The sequence below is a fragment of the Bubalus kerabau genome, chromosome 13 (genome assembly GCF_029407905.1).
Source record: "Bubalus kerabau isolate K-KA32 ecotype Philippines breed swamp buffalo chromosome 13, PCC_UOA_SB_1v2, whole genome shotgun sequence".
Classification (NCBI taxonomy): Eukaryota; Metazoa; Chordata; class Mammalia; order Artiodactyla; family Bovidae; genus Bubalus; species Bubalus kerabau.
In genome coordinates, this window is record NC_073636.1 from 68,114,417 (window position 1) to 68,137,504 (window position 23,088).

General features: G+C 46.7%; 1 protein-coding gene across 1 annotated transcript; it reads left to right on the forward strand.

Annotated features, from left to right (window-relative positions):
- The first annotated feature begins 1,324 nt into the window (after window positions 1–1,324).
- ACTR5 (actin related protein 5) lies at window positions 1,325–22,805 on the forward strand. Its single transcript, XM_055545035.1, has 9 exons — window positions 1,325–3,249; window positions 5,398–5,627; window positions 8,682–8,851; window positions 11,715–11,932; window positions 12,624–12,806; window positions 17,677–17,793; window positions 18,524–18,663; window positions 19,696–19,828; window positions 22,194–22,805. Exons 1-9 carry the CDS (start codon window positions 2,851–2,853, stop codon window positions 22,449–22,451), a joined length of 1,848 nt encoding a protein of 615 aa, XP_055401010.1. The 5' UTR covers window positions 1,325–2,850; the 3' UTR covers window positions 22,452–22,805.
- Window positions 22,806–23,088: the final 283 nt, after the last annotated feature.

Below are 23,088 nucleotides of genomic sequence, written 5' to 3' on the forward strand. Positions count from 1 at the left end.
TAGTGCTTTACTTTCAGGTTCTCCCTATTTCAAAAGTGGGCTTTTGATGGTCCCCTGCCTCCCAAACATAGAAGGATGCTAATCAGGGACGTATTTTATTAAATGACAAGCCCTACCCCAGGGACTCATACGTTTTCCACTCTAGGGGCTTTGGAGGGAAGAAGGGAGTCAACCGGGCTCCATGGACACCAGTCAGGAAGTGAAGAGGGGCACACCTCAACTTTAGGAGGGAGGTTGGCTGAATTAGTTCCAGGCTGCAGTTTGTGTTGGATCTGCTCCATGTGTCTCTCTCATCCTCTTTAGACTCAGAGCATGTTCTTCTCATGACTCATGATGAGAGGGCAGTCTAAGCCACATAGGCACAGGTAAAGCCTCTGCTCAGATCACATTTGGCTAATAGTCCACTGGCTAAAAGTGAATCCCATGGCCAAGTTCAATATCAAGGTCTACAGTGAGAGAGGCCCAACAGAGTCACATGGTATTACAGAGAAGTGAAGAACTGGGAGCAATAATCCAATCTACCTCCTTTATACATAGTGCTCTTTTTTTTTTTTCCTGGAACGGTAATACTTTTACAAGATTAAAAAATCAAAACTATGTGAAAAAGTATGCAGTGAAAAAAATCTCCCACACCTGACCCACTCACCTTGTCCTTTTTCTTTACAGGCAAACTCTTAGTTTCTTGTCTATCTATTCACACATGAAAATACAAGCAAAATACTATATATTTTCTACACTCCACCCCCCTCCCACCTTTCTTAAAGGGAGTTTCTATAAATTGCACTCATTTCTTTTAAAAATGTATCTTGGAGATTTTCTCACATTAGTATACACAGGTGTAGTCCTTGAATTTACATTCACTTGAATCTTATGTGTTCTGCTCTGCTCTTTCTCTGTTTAATGATGGATTCCTTCAGATGTGAGATCATGACTTATGTTGGAAGGCAACACCTTTCATCTGATTTTGCTGCTATACTGGCTCCCTGTTTTGCCTAGAAGTGTTCCTAGATGTTCCTGAGAACGTTTGGGGGGGGTCTCATCTCTCCATAAGGATGTTTATTACAGAACCACCTTTTGGACTGCAAGGAGATCCAACCAGTCAATCCTAAAGCAGATCAGTCCTGAGTGTTCATTGGAAGGACTGATGCTGAAGCTGAAACTCCAATACTTTGGCCACATGATGGGAAGAATCGACTCATTGGAAAAGACCCTGATGCTGGGAAAGATTGAAGGTGGAGGAGAAGGGGGGAGGGCAGAGGATGAGATGGTTGGTAGAATCACTGACGCGATGGACATGAGTTTGAGTAAGCTCCGGGAGTTGGTGATGGACAGGGAAGCCTGGTGTGCTGCAGCCCATGGGGCCACAAAGTGTCGGACACAACTGAGCAACTGAACTGAACCTTTTATAATTAACTTGCTTTTATCTCTCAAAATTAAGTGCTCCAGAGCTGGGAGGGTACAGTCAAAGCAGGCGCTCTAATTCTTGTTATCTTGCCTGGTGGAAAGGGAGAAATGGGGCAGGGGAGAGGGAGCCCAGTCCTTTTACAGCTAAAACTGAGGAGGGGGCAGATGACATCACCTCCATTCCTCCCTGCCCTTCCCCCCCATTTGGCCAAAAGGCCAAAACTGAGTCACAAGATCACAACAAGCTAGAGGACCATGTAGGGGAATTATACCACAAAAGAGAAAAAGAGAATATAGACATATTAACATTTAGCAGTTGTTTTTTTTTTTTGCAGTGTTTGAGGTCTGTGAGAAGGTAAAAGTCCCATAGACTTGTGGGAGTTAATAAATCTATTTTAAAACTTTATGTGCTAAATCACTTCAGTGGTGTCAGACTCTTTGCGACCCAATGGACTGTATCCCGCCAGGCTCCTCTGTCCATGGGATTTTTCAGGCAAAAATACTGGAGTGGGTTGCCATGTCCTCCTTCACCGAGATCTTCCCAAACCACGGATCCAAACTCTCTTAGGTCTCCTGCACTGGCAGGTGGGTTCTTTACCACTAGCGCCACCTGGGAAACTTTATATTGTATTATAAAATATATGTGCAAAAAAAAAAAAAAGAGAAAGAGTCGCTCATTTGTGTATGGCTCTCATGGACTGTGGCCCGCCAGGCTGCTCTGTCCGTGAGATTCTCCAGGCAAGAATACTGGAGTGGGTTGCCAGTTCCTTCCCCAGGGGATCTTCCCGACCCAGGGATCAAACCTTGGTCTCCTGCATTGCAGGCAGATTCTCTACCGTCTGAGTCACCATGTTTCCTTCTAACATACCTGCAGAGAAGTGCAGAAATCATAAGTGAACGACCTGATGAATGAACAAAATGAGCACACCTGAGTAGCGAACTCCTTGGTCAAGAAGTCGAGCAGTCAGCTAACCCGGAGTTTGTTTCCTTGACCGAAGGCAAAGTTATCACGTGGACGTGGGGAGGAGTCAACGGTGAAGGAAGGTGACAGAAGGCAAATGGGGCGTGGCTAGGCGGAAAGGCGGGGCCCCGCGGAGCTCAGCTCAGTTCGGGAGGCAAGGAACGGGCGGGGACCGAAGGCTTTACGCATTCGGGGCGGGGTTTGCTGGCCCGAGTCCCGGCTAGCGCGAAGGGTAGTAACAGGTCGAAAGCTGGGAGCAAGGTTAAACCACAACCAGGGTGAGCGTGGCCTAGCGATCCCCGAAGGAGACCTGGGCTACCGAAAGCGAGTTTGGTGAGAACTCGGTTGGGATGAAAGGGCAAGAGCACGGGAGACTTGGAGACAGCCGCGGTTCTTTGCGAAGGCGGAGCGCACGCTGCGTCGGGGGCGGAGTCTCGCGCCGTGGTTGACGCCGCGGCGAGGGGAGGAGCCAGCAGCGCTCCAACATGGCGGCGGCCACTGCTGCAGGGCTGGGCACGAACGTGTTTCCGTTCCGCGATGCTCGCGCCGCGCCAGATCCGGTGCTGGAGGCCGGCCCGGTGGCACACGGGTCACTGCCGGTGCCACTGGTGTTGGACAATGGGTCTTTCCAGGCCCGCGCAGGCTGGGCGTGCCCCGGACCGGACCCGGGCCCCGAGCCCCGGCTGCAGTTCCGCGCTGTGTGCGCCCGCGGGCGGGGTGGGGCTCGGGGCGGGGCGGGCCCGCAGGTGGGGAACGCGCTGGGCAGCCTCGAGCCGCTGCGCTGGATGCTGCGATCGCCCTTCGACCGCAACGTGCCGGTGAACCTGGAGCTTCAGGAGTTGCTGCTTGACTACAGCTTCCAGCATCTGGGTGTCTCCTCACAGGTGACAGGCGAGGTGGGGTTAGGATTGAGGAGAGGGGTGTGGTCGTGTCTCGTGTCACTCCGCTCTCCGAGAGATGATAGTCGCTCCAGTTGTCATTTAGTCTTTCGGTCAGTCTATCAAATATTAAACGCCTAACGTATGTAAGTCCTGTGCTAGGCGGTTGGGATATGGCAGTGAACAAAATAACGCCCTTTTCTCTTGGAGCATCTGTTTGGGTTCGTTTGTTAGTGCATTTATTTATTAACAGATATGTGTTGAGCACCTACTCTCAATGGGGACTTTTCTAGGTGTTTGAAATATGTCCGGGAACATAACACGAAATCTCCTGTGCTTATGGAGCTAGTATGGAAAGACGTTCTAGTATGAAAAGAGAGAGAATAAACAGTAGAATTAAGCAGTAGATTCTACGGCATGATAGACGGAGAGGAGAGGGTTACAGCTTTTCAGTAAGATGGGTAGGGAGAGGACTGAGGGTTACGGTGGTGTTTTTAGCAAGGACTAAAGTAGACGATTGAGGAAGCAAGCCTTGTGAATATCGAAATGAATAATAATCCGGAGAGACAGAACAGCCCGTGAAAAGGCCCTGAGGCAAGAGTTTGCCCTAATCCTAATTGAGGACAGTCAGATTGAGGGGAGGGTAGTAAATGGAAGGTCTTACTTATAAGGTCTTTCCTGGTGGCTCAGACCGTAAAGCATCTGCCTGCAATGAGGGAGACCTGGGTTCGATCCCTAGGTCAGGAAGATCCCTTGGAGAAGGAAATGGCAACCCGCTCCAGTACTCTTGCCTGGAAAATTCCATGGATGGAGGAGCCTGATGGGCTACAGTCCATGGGGTTGCAAAGAGTTGGACACGACTGAGCAACTTCACTTCAGTAAGTAGAAGCCAGAGAGGTCACACACTTTGTAGGCTTTTATTATGAGTGGAATGGTGAGACATTGCAGGGTGTTGAACTAAAGAGGGATGTGACTTTTGTTTCAGAAGGATCACTATAGCTGCTATATGGAAAATGAACTGGCCTGAGTCATAGGGTAGAAATAGGGAAATCAGTTAGGAGGCTGTTGCAGTTCCGAGGTGAGGGATGTTAGTAACTTAGTTGAGGAAGGAATGGCGGATGTGATAAGAAGCAGTTGGATTCTGGAGCTGTTTTGAAGATAGAGCCAGATGATTGGCTCACAATTTGGATGGGGCTTGACTTCAGTTGACAATGCAGCCATGAAATTAAAAGATGCTTGCTCCTTGGAAGAAAAGCTATGACCAACCTAGACAGCATATGAAAAAGCAAAGACATTACTTTGCCGACAAAGGTCCATCTAGTCAAAGCTATGGTTTTTCCATCAGTCATGTTTGGATGTGAGAGTTGGACTATAAAGAAAGCACTGAAGAATTGATACTTTTGAACTGTGGTGTTGGGGAAGACTCTCGAGAGTCCCTTGGACTACAAGGAGATCAAACCAGTCAATCTTAAAGGAAATCAGTCCTGAATATTCATTGGAAGGACTGATGTTGAAGCTGAAACTCCAATACTTTGGCCACCTGATGCGAAGAACTAACTCATGGAAAAGACCCTGATGCTGGGAAAAATTGAAGGCAGGAGGAGAAGGGGACAACAGATGAGATGATTGGATAGCATCACTGACTCAATGGACATGAGTTTGAGCAAGCTCTGGGAGTTGGTGATGGACAGGGAAGCCTGGCATGCTGCAGTCCATGTGGTTGCAAAGAGTTGGACACGACTGAGTAACTGGACTGAACTGAACTGACTTAAGTTACTATGAGCATTGGTGGCTCAGATGGTAAAGAATCTGCCTGCAATGCAGGAGACCCGGGTTCGCTCCCTGGGAAGATTCCCTGGAGAAGGAAATGGCAACCCACTCCAGTATTCTTGCCTGGAAAATCCCATGGACAGAGGAGCCTGTTGGGCTTCAGTCCGTGGTGTTGCAAAGAGTCGGACACAACTGACCCTACTTTCGTATATTCCAAAGAAACTTCCAAGGAAGAGGGGTGTTTCTCAATTGCTTCTGATCAGGTGTTTTGATTGGAGACCAAAAGCCAATTCAGCCCTTGCAATAAGGATTTTTGTTTCTTTTTATGCTTTGAAAAGTGTATCCTCTTAGCACCTAACAATTTGCTCTTTTCTTTCAAAGTAGGGCTGTGTTGATCATCCCATAGTTTTGACAGAAGCTGTGTGCACCCCGCTGTATTCACGACAGATGATGTCTGAGCTTCTGTTTGAGTGCTACGGGATTCCTAAGGTTGCCTATGGGATAGACAGCCTCTTCAGCTTCTACCACAATAACCCAAAGAACATGATTTCCAGCGGGCTCATCATTTCATCTGGATATCAGTGTACACATATTTTACCCATCTTAGAAGGGAGGTGAGTTGTACTTATGGCATTTGAGTGCTGTTTTGAGAAGCATTCAGGAAACTTTTATTGGGCACCTACTGTAAAGGTGGAGTGGAAAGAGCAAGTACAGGACCCTGAATTGACCTCTGGGCTTAACTCTGACCTCCCTCACTGTGTGAGTATAGATATGTCACTTCACCATCTGTCCTTGTGACCTCCTGGCTTGAGTTGGGGTCGATGGTCTCTGAGGTCCAAATCTGTAATTCTATAATTGTATGATTCTGAAAGTGAAACTCATTAATAGTGAAACTCACTGTTCTTAGAGTGAAATAGATAGCTTAACACAAGTATCTGTAGGTAGTAGGCACTCAATAAAAATGTTCTGAGTAAATTATTTAAATAAATTTAATTTACACTGATGTGTTCTGGAGTCACTTTTTTTATTAAGTGCTATTTTGCTTTTTTATTTAAAGCTCTTTAATGACAATTATTTAGACCTTTCTTTTCAAGTATGGTACATAATAGATATGTAGTAGATTGTTTTTCCAAGTTGTATAAAAGTTGAGGGTAGTTTCTGTCATGTTTAAAATGTGTCCTTATTTTATAGTTGGGCTTTTATTGTCTGATAAAGAGACTGGGCCAGGGGGTTTCCCTGATAGTTCAGTTGGTAAAGAATTCCTCTGCAATGCAGGAGACCCTGGTTCCTTTCCTGGGTTGGGAAGATCTCCTGGAGAAGGGATAGGCTACCCACTCCAGTATTCTTAGGCTTCACTTTTGGCTCAGCTGGTAAGAATCCACCTGGCATGTGGGAGACTTGGGTTCAATCCCTGGGTTGGGAAGATCTCCTGGGGAAGGGAAAGGCTACCTACTCCAGTATTCTGGCCTGGGTATACACCATGGGGTCGCAAAGAGTTGGACTAAACTGAGCAACTTTCACTTTCACTTCAAAGAGACTAGGCCAGGAAGGGAAGGATAAATATGGAATTGGGGATTATCAGAGACACACCAATATACATAAAACAGATAAACTACAGGGACATATTGTGTAGGACACAAAATTATATTCAGTATCTTGTAATAGCCTACAATGGAAAAGAATCTGAAAAAGTATATATATGTGCTGTGCTGAGTCACTCAGTCATGTCTGACTGTTTGTGTCCCCATGGACTGTAGCCCACCAGGCTCCTCTGTCCATGGGGATTCTCTAGCCAAGAATACTGGAGTGGGTTGCCATGCCCTCCTCCAAGGGGTCATCCCAGCCCAGGGATCGAACGGGTCTCCCACATTTCAGACAGATTCTTTGCATCTGAGCCACCAGGGAAGCCCAGTGGAAGCACAATGGAAAAAAATCTGAAAAAGTATGCATATACATATGTTATATATAACTGAATCACTTTGCTGTATACCTGAAATATTGTAAATCAGTTGTGCTTCAATTAAAAATTAGAGAGACCAGGCCAGCATCATGCTCTCCTGAGAAGGTTTCTCTTTGTATAGAGTGAGTGTGTAAATAAGGAGAGAAGTTGAAAGCCTGGGTTTGCAGCCCTGCTAAGGATGAGGTACTTAACTTCTTCACTTGGTTTCCTAACAATAGACATGGGAAAAACTGATTTCTCAGGGTTACCCTGAGAATGAAATGAGATAGTGTAGGAGATGGCACTTTGTAAAACAATCTGAATATTTAAGTGAAAATAAGGGTGACAAATTTATTGAGCCCTGTTGTGGGAATTTCTCTTGAAGTTTGTACAAACATTTATGAAGAAAAAACTAATAGTTATGCATTCCAAAACACTCCTGCTTTACAGAATTTTCTATCTTATGTAACCAGAATATGCAGAAATTAAAAATAATATTGTTATTTTATATTGAGAGAAAATGATTTGACCTGAAAGCTAGGATCAGATTGGAGCATGTCCTGTTCTGTGCTGGCCCCTGCTGGTGAGGTGTGGTATAGCAGCATCATTTCAGTGCACAGCAAGTTCCTAGAGCCCAGCTCCTCTCCTTTTCTCACACTGAGAATTTATAAAGTTACTCTGGTTCTCCTCCCCTTCACTTCATGTGAGAGGAACCTGGCACTCTTAGGAGATTACAGTAAGCCAGTGTGTATGTTGTTACTTAATGTGTTTGCATAAGTAGAAGTGGAGTGTCTAGGGGAGGGGTACACTGGAGCTACCTGGGGAGCTTGTCAAAATGCATATACCCCAGAACTTCACTGGCTATCAGTGGTTAAGACTCTGAGCTTCCAGTGGTTAAGACTCTAAGCTTCCACTGCAGAAGGTTTAGGTTTGATCCCTGGTTGAGGAACTAAGATCCCACATGCCGTGTGGCACTGCCAAAAAAGAAAAAGTGCATATCCCTAGGCCCTCCCCGGAGCAGACAGGTCCTGGGGATTGTCACCTTAAACGTTGTCCCCAGTTAATTCCAGGATGCATGGCCTTGGAACCACAGTTTGAGAAATACACGACAAGTAACATTAGGGTCTGACTTTAGAGAGCATGTTCTTTGCTTTGAACCTGGTTTCCTTCGGAGACTCTTCAGTTCAGTCACTCAGTCGTGTCCGACTCTTTGCAACCCCATGAATCGCAGCATGCCAGGCCTTCCTGTCCATCACCAACTCCCGGAGTTCACTCAAACTCATGTCCATCGAGTTGGTTGTCCCCTTCTCCTCCTGCCCCTAATCCCTCCCAGCATCAGAGTCTTTTCCAATGAGTCAACTGTTCGCATGAGGTGGCCAAAGTACTGGAGTTTCAGCTTTAGCATCAGTCCTTCCAAAGAACACCCAGGACTGATCTTTAGAATGGACTGGTTGGATCTCCTTGCAGTCCAAGGGACTCTCAAGAGTCTTGTCCAACACCACACCAGAAGTTAAATGTCCATGTGTCTGTCAGGACGTGGTCTAGGAATGCCTGCATTGGGTCAGAGGTTGCACTAAGGCAACTTAAAGTCCCTTCCAACTGTTTTGTTTTCCCCTACCAGTCAGTTTCTTCCTCATTATTAAATTATCATCCCCCCTTGTCCACCTGCTCCATATTTTTTCCTCCACGTTGCCAAAGTTTCAGTGCTATTTCCACTTCTTGGTTGTAGGTTAGATGCTAGAAACTGCAAGCGCATCAACCTGGGAGGAAGCCAGGCAGCTGGCTACCTCCAGCGTCTCCTGCAGCTGAAGTACCCCGGGCACCTGGCCGCCATCACTCTCAGTCGCATGGAGGAGATCCTACACGAGCACAGCTACATCGCTGAGGATTATGTGGAAGGTACGAAGAGGACGTCTGCCTGCAGCTTCCGAGTGTTGTCTTTGGGGGTGTTCTTTAAATTGTTCCCAGGGTGACTCTCTTGCTCACTCTTGACAGGCTTTATTTTTGGCCACGAGGTGTGGCGTGCAGGATCTTCCCCTAGCCGGGGATGGAACCCATGCCCCCTGCAGTCACAGTGCAGACTCCTAACCACAAGACTCCCAGGGAGTTCCCTCTTTGCCCACTTTTTTACACTTAATACTTCGTAGCATCCTCTTCCATTTTTTGATATTTACTTTCTTCAAAAACTTTTCAGTTAAGTGATACCTCATATGTTCGTTCTTTTTTACAATTCTTTTGTTTATTCTAGTTCCTTTGCCTGTCCATTTAAATGATAGGGTCAGTTTGTCCATATCTACCAAAAGTTCTGTTGGGATGTGATTGAAAGAACATTAAATGTGTACATCAGTTTGTATATAAAACAGCAACCTTCTGAATATAAATCCGAATATAATGCTAGATCCAGATTGAGGAGAAGTGACGTTTTTTACTATGTTGAGGCTTCTAATCCATGAACATAATGTGTCTTTCCATTTGTTTAGGTCTTTGTTCATTTCCTTCATCAGCATTTTATAGTTCTCAGCATATAGATCCTGTACATGTCTTACTAGATTTATGCCTAAATTATTTCTTTACTTATTTTAAATTTCAGTTTCCAGTTGCTCATTGCTATTGTATAGAAATGCAGTGAATTTTTATGAAATACAGTGAGTTTTTACTCTTTATCAAATCGAAGAATTTCCTCTCTGTTCCAAGTTTTGCTGATCATTTTTATCATGAGTGGATTTTTGAATTTTGTGAAATGCTTTTTCTGCATCTCATATGATTCTGTGGTGTTTGTGCTTTTGACTGTTCATTTAAGAGAGTATAAGGATTGCTTTTCAGATATTGAACTAGCCTTGAACCCTACTTGTTTATTTGTGTTATTTGTTATATATTGCTGGATTTAATTTGGTAAATTTTATGAAGTATTTGTGTCACTATATTGATCTGCAGTTTTCTTCTACTGTCTTTGTCTTGTTTTGGGATCATGGCAATGCTGGTCTTATTAAATGAGCTGAAAAGTGTTTTCTTTTACTTTCTGGAAAAGATTGAGTAAATAGTTGATTTTTTTTTTTTTTTTCAATGTTTGTTAGAATTCTGCAGCAGAACTGTTTGAGCCTGGGGGATTTATTTTTCTGAAGGAATTCATTTTCTTTAACAGGTGTAGTTGTAAATTTGATCAATTTCATTGATGTCTTCTTTTTATTATTTCTTCCTTTCTACTTGCTTTAGGTTTACTTTGCCCTTTTTTCCTAGTTTCTTGAGGTAGAAGCTTAGATTTTTATCATAACTTCTTTCTAATATAGGCATTTAAAGCTTGAATTTCCCTCTCAGCAGTCCTTTATCTACATTCCATAGATTTTGATATGGTGTATTTTCCTTTTATTTGAGTTCAGATATTTTTACGTTTCCCTCAAGCCTTTTTTATGTGCAACCATTGATTATTTAGAATGTAGCCAAGTGTTGGAGACTTTCCAGTTATTTTTCTGTGGTTTATATCTACTTTAATTCTGTCATAGTCAAAGAACTTCTTTTCCCTGGTATCAGTTAGATTTGTGGAAGTTTGGTTTAGGACCCAGGCATGGTTTGCTTTGGCGAATCTTCCGTGTACAATTGCAAAGAAGGTAGTCCTGCTGTTGTTGGATGAAGGAGTCTGTGATGTCACTGGGGTTCCGCTGGTTGTTGGTTTTGTTCAGTTCTTGTCAACCCAGCTTCATTGTCCATCAAGCTGTACTGATTATTAAGAGTGTTGAAATCTCCAGGGAGAATTGTGAATTTTCCTATTTCTCCTTTCAGTTCTGTCAGTTTTTGCTTTCAAGTATCTGAAGCTCTCTTGTTAGGTACACATTTAGGATTCTTACATCTTCTTGGCAGATTGGTCTTTTATATAGTCATCCTTTTTTACATCTTCTTGGCAAATTGATCTTTTGCCATTATGTAATGTTCCTTTTTATCCCTTATAATTTTCTTTGCTTTGAAGTCTACTTGGACATTAGTATAGGCCCTTGAGCTTTCTTTTGATTGGTGCTTGTGTGGTGGTTTTTTTCCTGGCCTTTTAATCTACGTAAAACATTATATTCAAAGCAAGTTTTCTAACAGGTCCTTTCCTTAAAAATCCCTTCTTTGAGTCTCTGTCTTTTAGCTGATAAGACCATTTACAGTGAATTTAGTCCCTCTTGTGTCTGGGTTTAGGTCCACCAGTTTTTTTGGCATTCCATTTTAATTTATCTATTGTGTTTTTCACCGTATCTTGTGTAGGTTTTTTGTTTTACTGGTTGCTCAAGAGATGACAGTTAACTGGCTTTTCACAGTCTTAGGGTCTCTTTTTTGCCACTTCAAGTGGAACCTGGAGATGTTAGCACTCCAGAGGTCCTGTGTCTTTCCTCCTTTGTGTCGAACTTGTTTTCTATGTCACATCTACATAGGTGGGAAGCCCATCAGACATTGTCACAGTTTTTACTTTCAGTTGTCAAACATATTTTAAAGAATTCCGGAGGAGGTTAATGGAGTCCATTCACCGTTTCAGTTGTGTTTCGTTCATTTCTGGTGCTCCAGGTGATATCCTTTCGGTCTGAAAAGCTTTGTTTACCAGTTTTCTCAGAGCAGGTGTGTTGGCGTCATGTCCATTCTTCCTGCTGCATTTCGTCGATCTGGTGGGTTCAGAAATGGGGGGAGCATGCTTCCTCCATCTTCCCCTGCACCTGGGACTCTGGTCCCACCTTTCTAATCTCAGGGCTAATGGTGTTCCCGTCTCCTAACTTCCGAAACGCTTCCTTTGAAGAGCTGCAGAAATGGCGGTGCCCCGATTACTATGAGGACAACGTCCACAAGATGCAGCTCCCGTTTTCCAGCAAGCTTCTGGGCAGCACCCTGACCTCCGAGGAGAAGCAGGAGCGGCGGCAGCAGCAGCTGCGGCGGCTGCAGGAGCTCAATGCCCGGCGGCGGGAGGAGAAGCTGCAGCTGGATCAGGAGCGGCTAGACCGGCTGCTCTATGTGCAGGTGATGCGGACCCCTGGGTGGGTCCCCGCCGTGTTCTTCCTGTAGATTCTGCCCCAGCTGTGAAACGCATCAGCCATCTCAGTCCCCCCCACCCTGAAGTCCAGGAGGAGTCTAGCAGGATCATCCGTGTAGAGATGACGTGTGTGGAGGACATTGTAGCCGCAGGAATTGCTGCAAGAGCTGCGGACTTGGCCTTGTTGATGTATTTTATCCTTACAGTCCCTTTTGTTTGATTTTTAACTTCTTGGCTTAAGTGTGGCACACATGATGCAGAGCACACAAATCTTAAGGGTCTAGCTTAGTGAGTTTTCACCACTGAAATGCACCACGTAGCCACATCCAGATCAAGAAATAGAGCACCCAGCAGCCCAGGAGCCTCCCTCCGTCTCCTGTTAGCCCCTCTCCCGCCTTTGGCCCACCCAGAAGCTCACAGTCTGACATCTGTCCGCATAGATGAGTGTTGCCTGCTCAGGTGGTACTGAGATGGTGATGTGTGGGAGCCCAGAGACGGCTGGGGAGGAGGGCTGTGGTGTGAAGCTTCATGGGGCAGGCTGTGTGGAGGGGCAGGCGCAGGGAGCCCTCTCCCGCCGTTCTTCCTGTCCATCCAGCCGCTGAGCTCCTTCTCTCCATCCTGGGCGTGATCACCCAGATGCGCGTTTCTGAGGGCCGGTTATGACTGCTCTGCCTGCAGGAGCTCCTGGAGGACGGCCAGATGGATCAGTTTCACAAGGCCCTGATGGAGCTGAACATGGACTCCCCGGAGGAGCTGCAGTCCTACATCCAGAAGCTCAGTGCTGCAGTGGAGCAGGCGAAGCAGAAGATCCTTCAAGCAGAAGTCAGTCTCGAGGTGGACGTGGTGGACAGCAAGCCAGAGGTACTGGGGCCTCGGAAGGGAGGTCTCGAGGGGTTGTGTAGGATTGCCCTTTCTGAGGACAGAGGAGTGTCCAGGAAAGGCTGATGACAAAGGGGTTGTACCAGACTTGAGCAGCAAACAGAACAGAGTGGTGTTTGATGTCTCTGGGGGCACGGATGGGGGCAGGGATGGCACTGACCTTGTACCAACTGGAGTGCTGACCCAAGGGGTTTTACCTGGTAGTGCCCTGGCCCCCTGGGAGGGGAAAGTGTTCAAGTAGAAAAGGAAGAACATAACACAGGCTGATTGTGTGGCCCATCTTGAGCGTGAGCCTGCCCCACTGATGGTTCTTGGATCATCATAAATGCCTCAACTTTCTTCTGATCTCGTATTAAATATATTGTGACTACTCTTTCATTCGCCGCCTTTCCATCTCAGTGTTCCCTAAGGACAGGGATCACACTTCACACGTAGTCTGCGAGTTTTTTTATAGGCGCTAATAGACATGCTCAATAGGAAATACACAAATGAGACCCAGAAGGACACATCGGAGGGTAAACGGCTTGTGATTGTGAATGACACTGTTTTTTGCTTCTTGTGTTTTTCAGTTTCCTATCATGCACATGTTAACTTTTAAGAAATGTTATTTTAAAAACCTTGAAAAGATACTTGCGGGTTGATTTAAAACCAGCCTTTTGTTAGTTACTAAAACTAACTCTTTGATCTTCTCAGTCTCTCCTTTTTGTTTCCCTGCCTGTGGACTGTGAATAAGTATTCATGTGGCTGAAAGGGTGGGTGGGTGGGTGGGGCTGAGACAGGGCCCTGGGTAAATCAAACCCTAGCACTGGGCCTCGTGTGGAAGGGGCTGCCTGCAGGTCACACCTTGGTCCCAGGTCTCTGGTTGGCTCTCCTTCTCTAGATCTTGAAAAAAGTGATAATAGCTGGATGCATCGTTGCTGGATCTGTCATCTCTAGGGTTCTAAAATAAAGGTACTTGTTCATTGCCTTGTGACACTTCCAGAGCAGGGTTAGCCAGTCCAGCTATTGACCTTTGTTTTTAAGTCAGCTTTAAATTCTAAAGCCTTTACTTTCCGAAAGGAACAGTCCGGTGGAAAATTGCGGTTTGCCGCTGGGTGTGTGTAGTGTGCTGCTCATCGGGGGTCTCAGAGCTGTCCTTGGCTCAGCAGGCAGCCTGCTTTTGCAGGGACTGTCTCCATTGGAGGCCGGCTCTCACGGTTTCCGCTCTCAGCCTCCCCTTCCCCACCTCTCCAACAGGCTGTAGATCACATGAGGATGGTGACTGGCTGTGAGCATGCACGCTTGACAGAGCAGGTCCTGAGTCAGACTTCCTAGACACAGCATACTGGACCCCTGAGGTCTGGGGTTGAAGGGGCCTTGACCTCCATCTTAGTCTCGCTCAGCATCCTGGATTGGCTTTAGGAGAACCAGCGTGCCTTTTCTGGCTTGCTCCTCCCACTTTCCAGATGTTTCAGATTTGAGCCGTTGGTTAGCGGGATCTGGATCCACATTGTTGTTGTTGTTCAGTCGCTCAGTTGTGACCCACCCTTTGCAACCCCATGGACGGCAGCACGCCAGGCTTCCCTGTCCTTTACTCTCTCCCGGCGTTTGCTCAAACTCATGTCCGTTGAGTTGATGGTGCCATCCAACCATCGAATCCTCTGTTCACATTGCCTTTGTTGTTTGTTTATCTGAACTTAGTTTTATCATGCTTATCAACGTGTCCACAGGGTGTCAGCATCTTTATATCAGAGATGAACCACTAAGCTACATGCACACGGAGGATTTCAGATTTAAAAAGAAAAGAAATCAAATAACTGCGAAGATGTGATTCCCAAGCAGTTGGGGAGCTAGCTTTTCCTTTTCCTGTGTCTGTTATATGCCCTGATTCAGTCACTCTGTTCATTCATTCAGCAGGTACTTACTAAGTCCCTACTTGGTCCTGTAACCTGAGTACATATTCAGATCTCTCTGGGCTTGGGGAGATTTTGAATTGTTGGACTTTAAAAGGTTTCTCTACATAGTACAACAGATCTGATAAATCCGTCTGTCCCAAACCTTAACGGTCAGTCAGAGAGATTGTTAAAAATTAGATCAAATACAGTAACGTTCATGGGCTGAGTTTGGCCACAACCCTGGCCAACGAGTTCTACCTTTCAAAAAATATTTATTGTATTTTCCAAGTGTACAGTTCCTTTAGAATGGAGAGAGCAAATATATGTGGACCACAGTTCATATTGAAATGCCATCTAAATGGTAAAAGTTGCGTTGGATTCATACAGCTGAATTTTTAAACCTCCAGTGTATTCTAAAAATCCATTTTTTCTTACAGACCAATCCATTGCATCCCTCACTGCAGGTATTCAGTGAGGATGTTGTAAAGGAGTAGGTTTTGTTAGCATTCTTGTTTTTAATGTTTATTTATTTGTTTATTTGGCGGCCCTGGGTCTTAGTTGCAGCACTTAGGGTCTTCACTGCATCACGCAGACTCTCTGGTTGTGGCACACAGCCCCACGGCATGTAGAGTCTTCCGGGACCAGGGGTCAAACTGTGTCCCCTGCATTGGGAGGTGGATTCTTTACCGCTGAATCCACCAAGGAAGTCCTGCTAGCATTCTTCACGGAGTACTTAAAAGATGCTCACTTTCCATCGCTGCACATGGTTGGGAGTGCAGCTCCCTAGCACCCTCCTTTGTTGGAAAGCACAGTGGGCCGAAGATAGAAAGATCTCTTACCTGAGGAATCAAGATTGAACTGGTCTCTGTCTGTTTTTCTGCTGCTCAAGGCTGTTCTGGGGAACCACACTGCATCTTCTCTGACGGGGAACCACACTGCATCTTCTCTGACGGGCCTTGGCAAACTGTTGTTCTGTTTGGTTCCCAAAGAGCAGTCCATGTATATGTTCCCAGTTGTCACCCAGTACACCTGGGGACCCTGCAGACCCTAAGAGGGAGAGAAGCCAGCCATGGTGGAGAAATCAGTTCTCTCTGGGATGCCTATTGCTGCATTGAAATTACCAGCTTTGTTCTTCTCTATGAATCATGAATCAGGATAAGGAAAATGTGTGTGTGTGTGTTTTCACAATTTTGGTGAAGCTAAGAAATCTCGTTTTTAAGGTGACTGCTTTTGAATATAATTAGATATGAAAGTGGGTAGTAATACTGAAAAAGCCTTTAAAATCCAGACATTTTACAGTCCTCTTTATTCTAGAGAAATCTAAGGGTGTATTACCACCGGGACTTACCACTCAGTGCTAGGCATGATTGCCAGGGACCAGGGGCACAGAGGTGACTAAAATACAATCCTTTCCCTCCTCAGTACCTCAGAACCTAGGGCTCTAGAACCATACTCAGGACTGTAATATGCTGTACATGGGGATTCTCCCGTCAAGAATACTGGAGTGGGTTGCCATGCCTGCCTCTAGGGGATCTTCCCGACCCAGGGATCAAACCCAGGTCTCCCAAATTGTAGGCAGATTCTTTACCGTCTGAGCCACTAGGGAAGCCCTAGACTGTGATAACCTTTATCAAATGTGATGCTGTTAATAGATGTCTGTGGGAATGCAGATGGAGGTTTGTTTTTTTGTTTGTTTTTAAAAATGTTTTATTTATTTCTTTGGCTGTATTGGGTTTTAGTTGCTAGCATATGGGAATCTCTAGTTGTGGTTGCAGGGGCTTTGTTGCCCTGCGGTGAATGGGATCTTAGTTCTCTGACCAAGGATGGAAGCCACATCCCCTGAGTTGCAAGGCAGATGCTTAACCACTGGACCACCAGGGAAGTCCTCAGATGGAGTTATGAGAAAGGATTGGGATGTTTGAGCTGGGCCCTGAAAGATTATTTGATTTCAGTAGATATCCAATGAGGAGAGAAGGACATTTTATATGGAAAGAAATATACATGCAGGGAGCAGGGCCCATCCTGCATGGAGAATGTGGGAGACCAAGCCGCAAGGGAAGCCGTGGCCGCCTGAAACAGTCTTTATCTGTCAGCCTGAATAGTATCCTTCAGACAGAGCCTTCAGAGTGTGCTGAGCAAGGCATAATCTGACGAGATTTTATTTTAGGAAAATAACTGGTGGCAGTTAGGATGATGGATTTAGGGAGAGGCTGGAGGTGGGGAGACAGGATGAAAATGGGATGGCTTCATCCAGGAGGGAGCCAGTGTGACCTGAAGCTTGTCAGAGGCCGCGGGGATGGAGGAGGACACACCTCCAAGGTCGGAGCCAGAGAACTGGCGCTGTTCAGAAGCAATGGGACTAATGACAGAACAGGGGCTCGTGCCAGACCCCTACCGCGCAAGGATTGTCCTGATTAGTTTTCACCATTCCGCAAGCACTGTCTTCATTCCCGTTTTATGAATAAGGAGACTGAGATTGAGGTGAGGGAAGAAATCTGCCCAAGGTCAACAGCTAGAAGCAGTGCGGCTGAGAGTCAGATCCGAGCAGTCAGAGTCCAGATTCTCTCCAATCACTGTGGCTGGGGTGAGAGGCAGCGTGGACCGAGCTTAGGGAGGTGACCAGCTGGATTCTGAGCCCCTCATCTCTGGAGTCTCTCTGGGACAGTCCTCTCTGGAATGGCAGACTTGAGCGGCCCCCTCTGAAGGCTTCAGAGAAGGTGGGAGTTGATGAGACTGGTCTCAGTGTGGAAGATAGGGGGTAAGAACAAAGCCCATCTCTGGCTTTTTAGTCTTTTAACCTTGTGTTCATGTGTGTTTGGGTTTTTTTTTTTAATAGTTTAGAAACTTTTCATCGTTTTTATGTGTGGATATACTTCGAGGACACTGGGTGAGGTCCCAGTTCTTTTTGGTGACCATGAGCTCACAGAGCTAAGGCTCACTGAATCACAGGTTCTGTCTTGTGTTTCTTCTCTTCTCAGACTCCTGACCTGGAGCAGCTCGAGCCATCTCTGGAAGATGTGGAAAACATCAACGACTTTGAGCCCCTGTTTTCAGAGGAGACGCCGGAAGTGGAGAAGCCAGTGGCCACAGTCCAGGTTGGCCTCCTGTAGCCTCGACCTTGCTTATGCTTTGAAGCTTGACGTGAATGACCAGTCAGGTCTAGTCTGCTTCTTTAGGAATATTTCCCCCTCCAGCTGCAAATCTCAGTTGTATTTTTCTAGAAGGGCGAGTACCAGTACTCAAAACTTGCAGAGTCAGGGACTTTTCCCCTGTGGTGATTGATTGGGGTTCCAGCACTAACTGTGGAACTGTGAGAAACAGTCTGCTCGTTGGGAGAGTCCCAGTAACCAGGGACTTTGAGACCCAAAGAGTAGCTTTTAATGCTTTTATTTAAATTGAAGCGAGTGTCACGATGTTTCATCCTTATCTGGGTTCATGGTTCTGCCATCATCGTGGCAACCAGATAGACGGATGTGAGGCTGAGACACCCGGGAGAAGGCTTTCTTGGCCGTGCAGGGACTGGGTGCCGGGCCGGTCGCTGGCGGAGACTTGGTCTTCCATTGCCAGCCTTGCTGCTACTGCTCTTCGCCAAGTCTCTTTCCTACATCTCAAGGGTCATTTCATGGTAGAGATGTGTAGCAGTTTATAATCCAGAGGTTAAAGAAGGTAGAAAAATTGAATCATCACATCAAGAGAGTGTAGGGAGAGGTTATTCTGGCACGAACAAAGCTATGATGGAATGGGAAATGCAATTTGAGAAAGCTGGCAATTGGGATGTTTGTTCTTATGGCCTAAAAATATCTTCTAAACCTTGGGTTTTTAAAGCCCGTGTTTAACTTGGCAGCGTACCATCAGCTGTTTGTTGGGACAGAAAGAATTCGAGCTCCAGAAATTATCTTCCAGCCATCTCTCATCGGAGAGGAGCAGGCCGGCATAGCAGAGACCCTCCAGTACATCCTGGACAGGTGAGCCTGGACCTTCTTTTCCTTCTGTTTTCTTGAACCATTCCCTTGAATTTTGCGTTGAACAATGGAGCTGATGGCCAGGCATCTCTTTCATTGACTTGCTGCGCTCAGAGGGTCTTCTTTTTCTCTCACCAGGCCTGGCACAGAGTTAGGGCTGTCTATTCTTTTCTCAGTGTGTAGATAGATGCTCAATGTGTATATACTTGAGCTTTAAGAATGTCTTTTAAAAGTTTGGGCAATATGTTAATATATGTGCACTGGCTTTTCTAAAAGTCTTCACATCACTGCAGACTAGTGGTTCTAAATCACCCTAAAAACAAGCAGAACTTAGTGTTTTTCCCACCTTGCATTTTATTTTTTAAGAGTTTACATTTCTATAACAACATGCCTCTCCCCACCCGTTTATACAGATATGATTCTGCAGTGTGAGTTTTCCTGATTCACGTGGGACAAGTAGGGAACACGGTCTTGTGGTCCTCTAGTTGCTGTTGGTTCAAACAGAATGGCAACTTAACAACTAGCAAGGAAGAAAAGTGACTGCAGCTACTTTGTTTGAATAACTTTGAGTTTTGTCTCGCAGTGGGTAGAAAAGTGATCAAACGTGTAAGATAAAACTAGTAATAAAAAGCACAGGTGGAGAGGGAGGTCCTCTGAAGGAGAGGCAGGACTTTGGGGGGTGGGATGGAAATGTTCTGTATCTTGGTTGTGGTGTTGGTTGCTGGGGTTTATAAATTTGTCAGACTTCATCTAAATGGATTTAAAGCAATCCTTAGTAAAGTCAATTTTTTAAAAACATGTATTAGAAAGGCATAATGTTAAGGAAATGAATTGACCATTCAATAAGGTTTTAGCTAGCTGTTTGACATTCATTCTGTAAAGGCAAATGAAAAATGGAAAGTGTTTTTTGTTTGTTTTTTAACTTTTTGTGTGGATGTTTTCTGATTTGTACTGAGAGCTCACATTTCCACATCCACATTCTCTTCCAATATTCAAGTAGGAGAGACTATAGCAGCGGAATCGTTTCATCCCCAGGTACCCAAAGGATGTTCAAGAGCTGCTGGTTCAGAACGTTTTCCTCACTGGCGGGAACATGATGTATCCTGGGATGAAGGTCAGAATCGAGAAGGAGCTGCTGGAGATGAGGCCCTTTCAGTCTTCTTTTCAGGTACTGATTGTCCATGTAACCAGCTGTTTCGAAAATAGCCTTATTGTTTGTTTTTTGGGTTGCAAAAGTAGTACAGTGTAAATGAGAAAAATAGTCATTCCATCATCCAGAAACAGCCACTGTTAACACATTCATGGCTTTCCTTCTATTCTTCAGATTTTTAAAGCAAGATGGAAATCATAATTTATGTACTTCTTTGTTTTGTTTTCATTGACACAGGAAGACCTGCATGCAGTGAACATTCAGAGAGTACACAAGAGTGTACCTTGAGGGACTTGGCCCAGTGGCTGAGATGCCACGCTGCTAGTGCAGCGGACCCGAGTCAGGGAACTAGATCCCACGTGCCACAACCAAAGATCCCACGTGCTGGAACTAAGATCCAGGGCAGCTAAATTAATTAACTTTTTAAAAATTATCACCAAAAGTATTTATTTGCTTTTGGCCGCACTGGGTCTGCGTTGCCGCGAGTGGGCTTGCTCTAGTTACTGCGATGGGAGCTACTTCCTGGTTGTGGTTCACGGACTTCTCCTCAGAGCGGCCTCTCTTGTTGCGGAGCGCGGGCTTCAGACTCACAGGCTTCCGTACTTTGGCGCACAGCCCCACTTGCTCTGCGGCGTGTGGGATTCATTATTACCAAAGTTATTTTCTTTAAAAAGAGTGTACATTGAGATTAAGGCCTTCTCTTCACCCAGGCCCTGGGCCACAGGCAGAGGGGACTGGCTGAGGAGGTTTTTTCTTTCTTCCACATATTTTCTACACATGGCTTTTGTAACTTGAACTTCTTAACCTGCCAGGAACATTTTCCCATGTCATTATTCATCAGAAATACTTTTAAAAGCAACTGTCTGGTGGGGGTACCCCACAATTTCTTTACCAAATTCCCAATCACCAAGAGAAGTGGTTTGAGCTCCCCTCGTGGCCCAGTCATCTCAGGATGCTGAGATGTCCTGGGCACCTAGGGGTCTTGGAGTTCAGAGACAGCTCCTTGGAAGTGAGTCTTCTGAGGGCGAGGAGGTGTTTGTCATGTAGAGTGTGTGGAGCAGGGTGGGATGGAGAGAATGTTCCAGATTGAGGACAGGACGATGAGCAGGAGCAAAGGCTTGGGGGCCAAAATCTTGCTGAGGGGCGTGCAGCTGAGAGTGGCTGTGAAGGTTCGGGGCTGGAGAGGCCGGCAGGGCGCATGGGGTATGGAGCCTGTGTGTCCTGCTGAGGGGCTTGGCTTGGCCCGCCCCGTGCTCTGTGATGTGTTACACATTCAAGGGGCGGTCTCTGGGCTTGGGTTCTGACTCCAGCACCACCATCACTGAGTTTTGCCACACCCCGGTTTTCTCAGCAGTGAGAAGGGGGTCATCTTGGCACCTGTTACCAGCTTTCAGTGTTCAGGGCGAGTCAGGCGCTCAGCCCAGGGCCTGCGTGTGATGGACAGACATCAGCTGTTGTGTTGAGGGCCCCTGAGAACACACTAGATTCCATGAGTCGCTAGAAGGACCCTCTGAGACTCCACACATGGTCTTGCTTGATATTCCTCACAGTGGGCACTTGCCGGTGCAAGGAGTGGAGCGAGCGCCTCCCTCGTTCCTTCACTGACACTTCTACACCAGAGCGGCCGGGGCTCTCGTGACCCTGATTTTGTTGATGGTCCTTTCTTGCAGGTCCCTTGCCTCCTCCTCCTCCATCTGTGCTGATTCCTCCTGCCCTTTATTTCAGAAAGTTCCCAAACCTCCATTCCAGCCTGGGACTTCTATGGGAGATGGAGGGAAGAAAGGAGGGTTAGCCAGGTGACTCCAGGAAAAAGGAGCCTGATCTGAGTTGGACAGCAGTCTGCCCTGTGGTCAGCTTAAACCTCACTGGGGCACTCCCGGGACTGCTGACCGCAGTCTTGCTCCTGGAATAAGCAGCGGAATCCGAGCCCAGGGCAGCCTCTGTGCTCTCATGTCCTCCGAGGCTCATTTGCCACCATGGCCAGAGCCACCTCGCGTCAGCCTCTGCTTCCCTCACTGGCAGAGGGGCTCAGGTCCAGGTCTTCCAGGTCTCCACCTGACACCTTGTGGCCAACAGGACGGGGGCAGGAGGTGGGGCAGCTGGTCCCTTGCCCCCTGCCCAGGGTGGTGTGGATAAAGTAACTGATGACCTCTTACTTGGTGAGGTTGGTCCTGGCACACTCTGCATGTTCGTGTCCTTCCTTGGAATGTCTGGGGCATTTCAGCTCAGCTCCCTTTGGGGGGTGCAGAGATAGTCCTGCTGCATTTTGGAATCAAAGGGGGCCCTCCTGTATGTGCATCTCTGTAGCCAGCCTTGCTAAACATTCAGTCCTTAGAAACTGATGGGAGATGCCCTTCCGGTGACTGCTCTGCTCGTCTTCCAGGTTCAGCTGGCCTCAAATCCCGTGCTGGACGCCTGGTACGGAGCTCGCGACTGGGCCTTGGACCACCTGGACAACGAGGACGTCTGGATCACCAGGAAGGACTACGAAGAGAAGGGGGGAGGCTACCTCAGGGAGCACTGCGCGTCCAACGTGTACGTCCCCATCCGCCTGCCCAAGCAGGCTTCGCGCTCTGCAGAGGCCCAGGCATCCGGCAAGGGCTCGGGGGCCAGCGGAGGCGGGGCCAGCGAGCAGGCATAGCCGAGGGGCCCCTCCAGGGACCTGGGGCCACATTGGGACAGTGCCTCTGCCAGCTGTGTGTGGCCCGAGTCTGCTGGGAACATTTGGCTTCGAGATGGGTTTCTCCAGGGGAGAACAGTTAAGGGCCACTAGGAGGAACCCTTTGGAACTGTGCTCTTTGGGGCGTCTGCAGCGAAGGGACGAGCGGACTTCCGGGGACCTGCCGTGGATGAGCCACAGGCTTCGCTTCTGCAGCAGTGAATGAGCATGATGGTGGCAGAGCTGTACGGACCGTGTACACAGGCTTCCTTCTTACTACACTTAAAAGCCTTTTTCGTTCTTGTTTTTATTTTTTTAAAAATCCTTTAAATTTTATATTGTCCGTGTAGCTAGTTTTCTAAATTGATTCCAAAACCGTGTGAACGCCCAGCAGGTGGCGTTCTTTCCTCTACACCTAAGAAGATGACACTTACGGGAACCATCACCCATGAACTCTCCAGGACTGGAAGTATTTTCCTCCTCCTGTTATTTCTGCTGAGAAATAAGGAAAAGGGGCCCAAAGAGGGAAACGAGATTGTCCAAAGTCAGCTCCCTGAGGACCTGCCCAGTGCCGGCTTCTGAATGGGCAGGTGTGGGGCTAGTGGCCAAGCATCGTTTA

Coding starts and splice junctions, on each gene's coding strand:
- ACTR5 (XM_055545035.1), top strand. CDS start 2,851: ATGGCGGCGGCCACTGCTGCAGGGCTGGGCACGAACGTGTTTCCGTTC. Junction 11,933..12,623: donor ACCGGCTGCTCTATGTGCAG/GTGATGCGGACC, acceptor CTCTGCCTGCAG/GAGCTCCTGGAGGACGGCCA. Junction 12,807..17,676: donor TGGTGGACAGCAAGCCAGAG/GTACTGGGGCCT, acceptor TTCTCTTCTCAG/ACTCCTGACCTGGAGCAGCT.